The sequence below is a fragment of the Cervus elaphus genome, chromosome 14 (assembly GCF_910594005.1).
Source record: "Cervus elaphus chromosome 14, mCerEla1.1, whole genome shotgun sequence".
NCBI classification, from domain to species: domain Eukaryota; kingdom Metazoa; phylum Chordata; class Mammalia; order Artiodactyla; family Cervidae; genus Cervus; species Cervus elaphus.
In genome coordinates, this window is record NC_057828.1 from 53,545,147 (window position 1) to 53,557,392 (window position 12,246).

Sequence of the window (12,246 nt, forward strand, 5' to 3'; positions counted from 1 at the left end):
GGGTGGAGAGGGAGGTAGGAGGGGGGATTGGGATGGGGAATACATGTAAATCCATGGCTGATTCAAGTCAATGTATGACAAAAACCACTACAATATTGTAAAGTAATTAGCCTCCAACTAATAAAAATAAATGAAAAAAAAAAAACACACACTGGGGACCAGTCTCCCTGGGCTCAGTCTTTACACTTATAAAATGATGATGTTATTTAAGAATAAGTTAAACAAGAAGGTTAAATAAGATGAAACTTTGTAAAAACTTTCCTAATATAATACAAGGCACACACTTGGCCTTAGGTAATTGTTACTTTTCCCCAACCTGCCAACTAACAAATTATGTATTACAAACTGTGTGAGATAATTCCTTAATTATAAAAAAATTCCTTAATTGTTAAAGTGACATGACCCAGTGCATGCAAAATAGGATTGAATTTACATGCAAGAACGTGTATGGTGTATAAAATGGAAATTTACCTGTAACAGAGGCCAATTCCTTTACTCTTATTCACATCCTATTTTTGTTCTTTCAAACAAGTATGGCTTACTCAGTCTACATAGTACTACTAATGGCAGCTCAATGAAACATAATGAACCTTGAACCTAAGCCTCTAAAAGCATGAGCTTTTCTGTCTTGCTGGATCATAGCAGGTACCCAGATTTGTTGAAAGAATGAACCTTAGAAAAGTATGTCAAAGTTGCTACTGGGCAATGTTCTAACCCATTTTCAATGGCAAATGAAGCATCTAGACTTAGCATTCAACACTGGAAGCATCAATAGCACATTATATACATTTATACTGAACTTTATCATTTCAAAGAGAATCATTTATGACACATCTATGATATTCAAGACCAATTCAAGATGATCCTTCTACAGTTCCATAGGAATCAGATTCTTTGCCTCAATATTGGCCAGCCATTTTGTAAAATTAGGCTGACTTAACTCATTACCACCATAAATACAAACTCCAAGGAAGCATCGCTTTCATATGTAAAGGAGAACACACTATAAGCTTCCTTTTTTCCTTTGATTATACCATGGCTTACAGGATTCTTAGTTCCCTGACTAGGGATTGAACTCAAGCCCCTGGCAATGAAAGTGCAGAGTCCTCACCACTGGACCGCCAGGGAATTCCCTAAGCTTTCTAATACAAAGTGGTTAAGACACCAAGAATGGCTGTAAGTTTACCACCTGCATTAAAAGTAGGCTTAAAAATGGCTTCCAGGTATTTTCTAAAATAAGCAAACTAAAACTATGTCCAAAATGTGAAAGAAAAAAGTTACAGAAGTCAAAGGTATATATGTAAACATTAGTGCTACACTGTTCAGTTTAATAAATGATGATTTTGTACTCTACCAAAAGAAATGAGTTTTCCTGCCACGAAGGAACTCTAGCAAGAGACAATAAAACTGCACACTAGTACTATGTACAAAAGGCTCTGGCAGGACTCAGAGGGACTTTGAAAGGTCAGGTTTTCAGAGAATGCTGTTCCCATGACTACACAATATCCAAACTACGGTAAGTAGGTGAGAAATTCATCTAAAGCATAATGTGACCCCATAAATTTGTGCTGAGAATCACTTTGGCGACCTGTAAGACTCAATGCACTAGCAGGTAAACTAAATGCACTGGGTTTATTTCCAGCCCAGTCACTTAGGAGCCTTATCAGCAAAGTCATCTGATCGTCAATTCCTACCATAAGTAACACATGACAAGAGTCACAGCCCTATTTCCCTGACACTGTATTTAAGGGAATAAAAGAAATACTTTTAAACTGTAGAGCCCTATGAAAATGAGTCATCACTTGCTTTCTTGAGCTGAACTGTCATTAGGGGGTAAAGCATTTTTTTTTCCCCCCTCACTTAATCAACTATTGAGTGGCATGACTTCCTTCCACTCTATAGAGAAGGCAAAGAGTCTCAAGTTCTATGAAAGGAATGCATTCCAGAAACACTGCCACCTGAAACCAAATGAGGCAAAACTGTGTCACAGTAAAGACCCACACCCTCATGCTTCCTACTTTAGAGATAAACTCCATTCAACAGGGATAAATAACCAAAGAACAAAGCCAGAGCCAAATCACCAGTAAAATGAATTAATTTGAGTGGTAATATTAAAAAATTAACACCCACATAACATTATCCAACCCTCACAAGACACTGTTCTCTGAAAAATATTCAACATACACACAGAGAATTTGAATGAAATTTTTATGTCTTAAGTGCCACTAGATCATCAACACATTTTCCACTCATTTATGGCTAAGAATTCCTATAAGAACTGAAAGTATTAACAATGACTTCAGATTACGGGGTTGGGGAGGATGGAGAATCCTCCCTATAGAGGATATGTAGACTATGTTCTTACATATGTTCATTCTCTTTCTCTTTATCACACACACACAGAAAAATTTAGAACGTGGATTCCGATCCACTAGTGGAAAAACCACTGAAACCTTAGAAGTTCAACCTTTTGGAAATTTGGATGTAGGGGACATTTTTCATTAAAAAACCGCCCAAGTATTTAATGACCATTACACTATACACCATAAGGAAATGAAAAAGAAATATATACCTTCTTTGATTTAAACAAAAATGAAGTGGCAAGAAGAGGCAATAAAAAGGAGATGCATTCAATAGGTTTCCAGGAGCATGATCAGGATTTGCCTCATATTTGTCACAGAACCCTTTTATACTTGAACTTGAGTATCTAAAGGCATTTCTCAAATAGTCTTTTGTCTAACACTTATCTACAGGGGTGGCAATCTAGTAGAAACATTCTAGGGGACTTAATCACAGAGGCAAGTTTGGACAAATAGCTTTATCATATGGATGATAGCTTCCATTTTCAAATGTGATCAGCTTTTGAAGAACCTAGTGACATTGTCAGGGTGTTTTAATATATGTGGTCTAGAAAAGCATTAATCATCAGTTCTGATGCAATTTTAAACATTAGCCTGATTTAGACGGTGACACCTTAAACGCCTGTGAGCTGCCATGGTTCCTACAATTCCCACAAGCAGCAGAAAAACATCAAATACCACATAACCATGACTGCAAACACTGACAAGGGTAAGCAAGGTGTGCCACGCCATGCGGCTTGTGGGGTCTTAGCTCCCTGACCAGGGACTGAAACCAGGTCCATGGCAGTGAGAACAGCAAGTCCTTCTACTGGAAGGCCAGGGAATTCCCAAGGACTGTTTACTTTCTACATAGCTAAAGTTACTAATTTATACAGCTTTGGTTTTCTGATTCACAAATTATTTAAGAGATCTCAATTTAAAACAAAGCTCTTGATAGTCTTTTGAAAGTTCTTTGTTCTTTCAATTAATTCTATGAGCTCATACATGGTGACAACTTGGATGTTGTCAATTACTAAATAGGCTGGGCATTTAATAGTCTATAGCATTTCAACATGTTTAATTTAAATGTGTAAGGCAAGATGATTTATACATAAAGTTATAGTCTGGAAAAGAATAACTCTTTTAATGAGTATTCTCAGGGAGAAAATGTAGATAAGGTTAACCCCAAACAAACAAAAAACAAAAAAAGGTTAACCCAACTCCCATGAGCTACATGAAAAATCCTTTTTTTTTTTTTTTTAAAATCCATTTTTAATGTGTTTCCATACATGGGGATAATAAAAGGGATAAGTTCGGGGGGAATGAGAGTAGCAATAAAGGATGAAAAACAGAATTTAATGCCATCTAAATTTTATGTACTAGAAATTTTAAAATTCAAGCTATGCTGATAGGTTAAAATACATACCTTCTTTCCACTAACATTTCATAAAAGTCTCTAATATCTTGACCAGATTTTTCCATACAGTGATAAAATGCCAGCTGACTTTCTCGATTTGCAAAATCCACCTTAAAAAAAAAAAATGAATAGCAGGTGTTTAATGCAAGTTTCAGATTTCAATGATGGAAAGTGTTACCAAATTTGAAAACTCTTCTTCTGGATAAATTTCAAGAAAATGTTAACTTAAATCTCATTTAAGTGAAATAGTCCTCATAACTAAAACTGTTATTTTTTTAACTTGAAAACTCTCAAATTCTACAGAAATCTTGATAAAGGATTATAATTTAAAGTTTCTGAAGAAGTGGAAAAAGCAAAATCAAAAACTGAAACATACCTATCAGGATTCTAGGCCATCAGTTAAATAATCAGACCAGCTAACTCTAGTAATGTCTTGTGAAAAAACAGGCTTACAACCCAACATTCAAAAAACTAAGAAGATCATGGCATCTGGTCCTATCACTTCATGGCAAATAGATGGGAAAAAATGGAAACAGTGACAGACGTTATTTTCTTGGGCTCCAAGATCACTGCAGATGGTGACTGCAGCCATGAAATTAAAAGATGCTTGCTCCTTGGAAGAAAAGCTATAACAAACATAGACAGCGTACTAAAAAGCAGAGACGTCACTTTGCCAACAAAGGTCTTCTAGTCAAAGCTATGGTTTTTCCAGTAGTCATATATGAATATGAGAGTTGGACTATAAAGAAAGCTGAGTGCTGAAGAACTGATGCTTTCAAACTGTGGTGCTGGATCAGAGTACCTTGGACAGCAAGGAGATTAAACCAGTCAATCCAAAAGGAAACCAACCCTGAAAATTCATTGGAAGGACTGGTGCAGAAGCTCCAGTACTTTGGCCACCTGATGCAAAGAACTGACTCATTGTAAAGACCTTGATGCTGGGAAAAATTGAAGGCAGGAGGAGAAGGGGGCTACAGAGGATGAGATGGTTGGATGGCATCATTGACTCAATGGACATGAGTTTCAGCAAACTCTGGGAGATAGTGAAGGGCAGGGAAGCCTGGCGTGCTGCAGTCTATGGGGTTGCAAAGAGTTGGATATGATGAGCAACTAAACAATAACATCTTGTGCATAAATTTACTGGAACCACAGTTAGAACATAAAATATGGAAGAACATTTAAACTTTACTCAGTGAGGCCTCAAAGTCACTAAAGCATGATATTCACCATCTATCAATATCTTATTTTAAAAAGACCAATTTCAATCTAATCATCAGAGTTATTAAGTGCATAAATTCCTTGAAACTCTCATGAACAAAAGTTTTTAAATAAAGATACTTAAGACAAAAGATCATCCTTTCAGTGATTACCCACTCTTTAAGAGAAGAGGAAAAAAGATCAAGAGAGGATCATTCAAGAAGCTGGACTGACACTTGGAGCTCCTGGGAGTGCAGCCTGCATTGAGAGCTCACTTGTGAGCACCAGGAACCCAGGGTGTAGGGATGAACACTTCCTCAAATGAGGATTTTTAGGGAAGGTTCTGTGGTAACGTTTTAAAAGACTCTGTGTCCTTAAGTAGCCAAATGTAAAAAATGTAATATCGCCCTTGACAACTGAGGACATATACTAGATGTGCTGTAAGCCAACAAAATGCCAATCATTAAAAGGTTGGGATCCAAACATGATTTTGTTTTGGTTCTGCTTAAAGTCATTCTGCACACCTTTATTTTATTCCCACCGATTTTCCTCCCCTTGGTCTCTTTTACAGCTGCTTGTGCATATTCAATTTCATTGTAAAGAACCAGGGCCATGCCTTTTAAGCGATCAAACACCACCTGTAAAAAAACAAAACAACATCATTCCCAACAAAATTCTGTGTTAGTCCCAACAACATCCTAAGTCACTAACACACTGCCAAGAATAAATATATATATATTTTATTCCAGAAAAAAAACTGGTTTTCCTGATGATGCATGTTATAGTAAGAACACAACAAAATGTCGTAGGAACTGTTTAGATTTGTGGATATTGTGGCCTGAGGTATATTGTTTTTATTTTGTTTTTCTGTATTCTACTTTTTCCACATTGACTGAGTACTGTCCTATATTAAAGTAAGTACCAACAAAAAACCACCAGACCAAAAAACTGTTTCTCCATACAACAAAAGTTACACTTAAAGAAATGTCAAAGTTATACAACATACCTCCCACAATGTAAAATCTGCTTTTAAGAAGTTAAAATCTTTACCTTCACATAATGGAATGGGGTCCAAAGACCCTTTTCCTATTATGTCTGTGAATGTTACACAACAAACATTGGTTGGATGAATATTCTGTTTTGTGAGTGTTTTTGAAAATTATCATTTTTTAAAAAATCAAGTCTAGTTACTACATATAAGTGTGAATGTGAATAATTATATAATCAGACTAATTTTAATGATATAAAATTATAGAAATCCCTAAGCAACATTCTATTTAACAGTATTTTGCAGACTGGTTCCAAAATTAATCATTTTGATGGGTTCAATATAGTTTTTTCAAAATACTCATATCATAATCAAGTGCTCTTCTAGATCAAATTTTGGAAAAAAGAGGATTTTAATGTATGAGTTACTAAAGAAAAGTCAGCACTAGAAACTGGGTCTTAAAGGACAGAATACGAAAAGAAAGGAAGTCAGAAGTAACTTAAAGCCACATACCCAAACTTCCCACTTACCTTTACCACAGGCCCATATCGGCAGAAATGTCGTGTTAAATATTGATCTGACACATTTGAAGAAAGCCCGTCTAACCACACACAGTTTGTAGGCATGCTCTTTCCAAATCCCAGCTGAATACAAAAGGCAAAATTTCTATTAGTTAAGCCACCAATTATTCAACAACAAAAATTGTGAAAAAACTTGTATTCGGTAGGAATCTTATCAAACCACCACCTCAAGTGGGAATCATCAAGTTAAAATCAAACAAAAACATACACAAAATTTATCTTGCCTGGCTAAGCGAGTATTAATTCAAATTATAGTATAACAGGATGAGGATGCAAAGAAGTTTATTACCTTTATGGTTATCTAACGGTACTATTTTGGAGAAGAAAATGGCAACCCACTCCAGTATCCTTGTCTGGAGAATCCCAGGGACAGGGGAGCCTGGTGGCCTGCTGTCTATGGGGTCGCACAGAGTCAGACACGACTGAAGCGACTTAGCAGCAGCAGCAGCAGCAACGGTACTAATGCAATTTTAAATAATCATATATACCAAAAGAAAACACCTCCAAATCTTGAGGGAAAAAAAAAACACAGCAAATATTAATAGCACAATAACTTATATAAATTCCTTTACCTTGAGACGATTATTTCCAAGGTACTCCCCATCCATCTTTTTAATAGCCTTACAAACGCTGGCAATGTCACAGTATTGCAAGAATGCATACTGAGGGACTCCATTTACTTTCTTAATATCAATATCCTGAAAAAAACAATGGATGGATACCACTTAGTGATATACCAATAAAAAATAAATCAGAATAAACCAAGTCCATATGAGCTACATGGTTCTCAAAACAATCAGATTCCCCCCAAACCACTTGCTTAGTTACAATTATACATCTTAATGCAACTGTAAATAGCCTAAAAATCTATTCAACACAACATTTGTAGTCACAAACCATGAAATTCTTCTCACGTGAAGCTCTTTGCAGAAGAGCAACTGCAATGCAACTCAAAACTCAAAATTTTAAATCCATAATACCTGTGTTAAGAGAAATTTATGATAAGAAGTAAAAGGTGGCCTATTTAATGAAAACCTAACAAATAATTCCCTTCTGCAATATCTAAAATACTTATTAGGCGGCAAGCCATTTAAAATACAGCATCTGGGAAGAATAACAATGATAAGTCAAATTTTCAAAAAGTGATTTAAAATATACAATCCTGAATCAGAAGATTCACTCTGTTAGTATATCTAACTGAATCAAACCTGGTGACTGATAAATGTGGCAATAATCTCTCATACCCAGAATGAATGGACTATATAAATATCTGAACTACTCTGTGAAGATGCATTAGAACACCATCCCTGGACTAAAGAAACACTCTACACAAAGGAATATCCCCCTTTCTTTGGAATGCTCAAAACCTGCTGTCACATCTGACACTCTGGTCCTGCCTACTTAGAGGAGGTAGTGAAAAAACCTGGCTTACACATGAAAATGGTCCAGAGAAACCAGACACTTGGATGGCAAAACTTGTACTTAAACAATAATGAGCTGGGCCATATATTGCAGATTATGTATTGTGATTATCTAAGCCTCCTTAAGGGTCACAAGCCAATAATCAAAACCTGAAACAGAGCAAAATGAGTAATGCATTTAAAGAGCTGTTTGATGGGTCCTTTAAAAAAAAAAAGCAATAATTTATACTCAAAATTTTTCTAAGTAATGGTAAACGGAAGCTGTTTTCATCATTACATAGAATGCAGTAACTCAAGATAGCTCCATTTAAATTTTCCAAAGAACAATAGTGGGCTGACTCACTAAAAAGGTTCTGTTATAGCATAATCTGTTATCAATAAGCAGCAGACCATGTTCCCAAGGTTTGTATGTCATTAAAATAGTGACAGTCATGAGCAACTGCAAACAAGATAATAGTTTTCAAATGGAATACTCACATGTCCACCTTATTGACAAGCATAGCTCTTAAAACACAATAATCATTGCATTTTTAGCAACCCTGGTGAGGAAAATATATCCACATGCCCAAATTCAACTTTTTATACTCCTCCAAAATTTATGGTAGCAGCAACATTCAAATAAAAGTATGTTTGAAAATTTTATCAATTCATAGTCTCGCAAAGCCAAAAAACAAATAAGTAACAGACTGTGATCTAAAGACACAAGAAGCTGTAGCCCAGATAGGTAACTGAGCATCTAGTCACTCATCCAGGTAGGCAGTAGAGCTGGAATTAAGAGTATACATTACCCTCACAAAAATAAGAGAACTTAAGTAATCAGAAAAGAAAGATGAATGTTTTATTTGTATCTCTCCCTAAACAGCTTCTCTGTTTTTGCTCCACTTCTGCCAACCACTTCAATTTCTCGTCTCAAGCTCCAAAGATGAAGTTTTGTTCAGCCACAAGCACAAATAATATTTTATTCACAAGACTAGGTATGCCATTAAAAAATATTAAGAATCTTTTGCTTAGAGCATTAGTGTATACATAAGAATGGACAAATGGACATCACATAAACACAAACCTAAAAGATATACAATAGCTGTTTCTACTCAAACTATTTTTTTTTTTCTCTCCAAAGTCCAAATATATTACTTTCTTCACAATTATTAACTGTGAAGTCCTAGAGAAAGTCTAGGAAGACAGAAGTAATTTTCCTATTTTTTCAAACACAACACAAAACAGTATTGTAGGATACAAAGCTGTAACCAAACTATTTTCACTATAATTTGACTCAAGTTTTAAATCATGGAGGACAGAAAAATCCTTCTATCTCTAAATCAAACAATGATTTGCATAATTTAAACAGATTCTAATTAAAACTTCAAAACAGAACCAAGCTTCCAGCACGACAACCACATTCCAATAATTCCCAAGGTACTTCTAATGTGCATTGTGATAAAAAGAACCATATACTAATCTGCTGCTTCTTTCTTACAGACATCTTTTCTCTTCCAGATTTTCCTTTCAACCCACAGGACTAGAGATGGCATTAAAACAGCATCCAATGGACAAAGATAAGAAAAGTGGAAAGGAAAATACACATGTAAATAAAATAAAGACAATTATATATATTTTTACATACACACATAAAGCAGTCCCTGATGAGTTTTGCCAGATCATCTTTTAGCAGGTGTTAAAAACACATAGGGCAAATGAGAAAAATATTCATTATACCATCTAAATACATTTTTCCAAATATAACCTGCACTTATGCTGTATGTTTTATGACAAAGATTTAAAACTGTTTTCATTTAAAAAAAAAAAAAAAACCAACATACCACAATTTCTCCAAAACGCTGGAAGATGTTGCGAAGATCATGGTAAGTAGTGGTTTTTTCAAGATTACCAATAAAAAGGGTTCTTGTTGCTTTGGGGTGAAATTCATCTATCCTTTCATCCAAGGGGCGAAATTCATTTTCACTTTCCGTTTCTGTAAGTGGGGAGGGGCAGAGAGTGTTTTAATGTTTACTCATATATCATGGGAAAATCTACTCTAAAAAATCAAATCTCTGATATACGGGGCTTAATTCTCATGTAATCTGAAAAATCATATATACCATCAGAAACAGCTCCAAAGCAAAAGAAGAATACAGAGGCTAGAGAAACATGTCCAAAAAATTAAGAGAAAGTTAGCACCTTGATATTTCAAATAGAAAAGTAGACTGAATTTCCATTTCAGTTGATTTGTTTTAAAAGATAATCACTATCTCAGAAATAGGTTTTAACCCCCAGCGGAAAGTGGCAATTATTTAAGCCTAATCTTAGGTTTCAATATTATGTAGTAGGCTCTGAATGCAGACTGTAGAACTAAAATCCTAAAATTAGATACAAGAACAGTAACTGCATGAAAACTGACTGAAGTAACGCTTACAAGCATCTTCTTTTGGTGTTGCATGGCACCCAGTGACAAACAGAACGAGGGTAAATGGCTCTTAAGGTTTTTATTTCTTATGATCAAAGTCCTGGTTCAATGTCTAACTCAATCATAGGCTTTCTCTGAAGTTCCATTTAACTTGGGATGGGCTTTCCACATGGGTCAGATGGTAAAGAATCTGTTTTCTATGTGGGAGACCTGTGTTTGATCCCTGGGTCAGAAAGATCCCCTGGAGAAGGAAATGACAACTCACTCCAGTATTCTTGCCTGGAAAATTCCATGGACAGAGGAGTCTGGCGGGCTACAGTCCATGGGGTCGCAAAGAGTGGGACATGACTGAGTGACTACACAACAAGAAGTCAGGGACTTACAAGATTTTCTGGATAACAATCATAATATGGCCTGTATGGTATCTCTCTCCTTTTTTAATGTAAAACAAAGCCATCCAAAAAAATTAGTATCTAATCAGTTTGACTAAAACAAAGTGTTCATCAGGTCCAGCCACATTACTGATGATGTTAACAACAACACTGATATTAAAAAGACTCAACTTCTGAGCTGCTGGGTGAACTATGCCAGAATACATCTCACTCCTGATTCCAGTTCAATAGCTCTAACGGTAGCAGAGCTTAATCTCACCCAACCATCAGAGAGTACATACTTTCAGTCAGATGGACCCAGAACCTGCTCAGTGCTCATTACACCTATCTTTATCTACATTTTCATCTTATTTCACAGAGGGTATGTCTCATTTTAAACTCAACAAGGTCTTCTTAAAATTATCTAGGAGAGTACATACTTAGAAATATTTCATTTAAAAGAAGGAAAAAATAATTCAGACACATCTTGAGATTTGTACTTCAAAAGGCAGAATCAGGGGAGTTCCCTTGGCCTGGTGGCCTAGTGGTCAGGATTCTAGGCTTTCACTGCTGTGGCCCAGATTCAACCCCTGGTCAGGAGAATTAAGATCTCCCAAGCCTCGCAGTGCAGTAAAAAAAAAAAAAAAGAAAAAGCAGAATCAGAATGATAAAGCATGATTTGCAACCATTAAAATCTACCATGACTTCAATTCCACCAAACAGCTCAGTAAAAATTTCAGAGTGTGTCTTTCAGCCTTCATGACCAGTTTTAACTCTTATTGCCTACACATCACTGAAATGTTGAGGGGCTTGTGAGGTTGTGCAGCAGAGTGAAAAAGCACAGTGTCTGAAGCCACCAGAGGTCTGTCGGCAAAGTTAGGTTTCCGGGATTTGGATATTTTTAATTCCAAGAGGTCTCTGACCTAAGAAAGCAATCAGCTCCATACATTTCAATATAAAACATTTATGACAACCATCCAACAGCGTAATTCCAACCAAATGTCCTTACACAACTTTCAAATAACCCATTCAATTGGCTTTTCAATGCTGTCCCACTTGGGAAAAGTACCTTTGGCCTTCCTAGGCTTGAACCAATCCAACTTCTCAACATCTTCAATGAAAGAAAAGTGAAAGTGTTAGTGGCTCGGTAGTATCTGACTCTTTGTGAGCCCCTGGACTGTAGCCCACCAGGCTTCTCTGTCCAATGGATTTTCCAAGCAAGAATATTGGAATGGGTTGTTATGCCCTTCTCCAGGGGATCTCCCTGACCCAGGGAGCAAACCCGAATCTCCTGCCTTGCAGGCAGATTTTTAACCGTCTAAGACACCAGAGAGGCTTAAAAAAACATCTCAACATCTTCAGTAGCTGGTAGTTAAAGCCCAGTTAACATCCTGGTGTTAACTAATCAGGTAAAATGATTTTTTTTTTTTAATCTTCTGGTCATGCTGTGCAGCATGTAGGATCTTAGTTTCCCGACCAGGGATGGGATCTGAGCCCCCTGCACTAAGAGCACGAAGTTTTAAACACG

General features: G+C 36.2%; 1 protein-coding gene across 2 annotated transcripts in view; it reads right to left on the minus strand.

The window, feature by feature from the left end:
- The window catches only part of SPEN (spen family transcriptional repressor), an 88,661-nt gene that overhangs the window by 12,809 nt on the left and 63,606 nt on the right, over positions 1–12,246 (minus strand). For both annotated transcript variants that reach the window (XM_043924127.1, XM_043924128.1), the window contains 5 exons: positions 9,764–9,915; positions 7,095–7,220; positions 6,472–6,585; positions 5,478–5,591; positions 3,766–3,866 (listed from right to left, as the gene is read on the minus strand). In XM_043924127.1, coding sequence (XP_043780062.1) covers positions 3,766–3,866; positions 5,478–5,591; positions 6,472–6,585; positions 7,095–7,220; positions 9,764–9,915 — 607 coding nt within the window. The remainder of the gene's footprint in view (positions 1–3,765; positions 3,867–5,477; positions 5,592–6,471; positions 6,586–7,094; positions 7,221–9,763; positions 9,916–12,246) is intronic.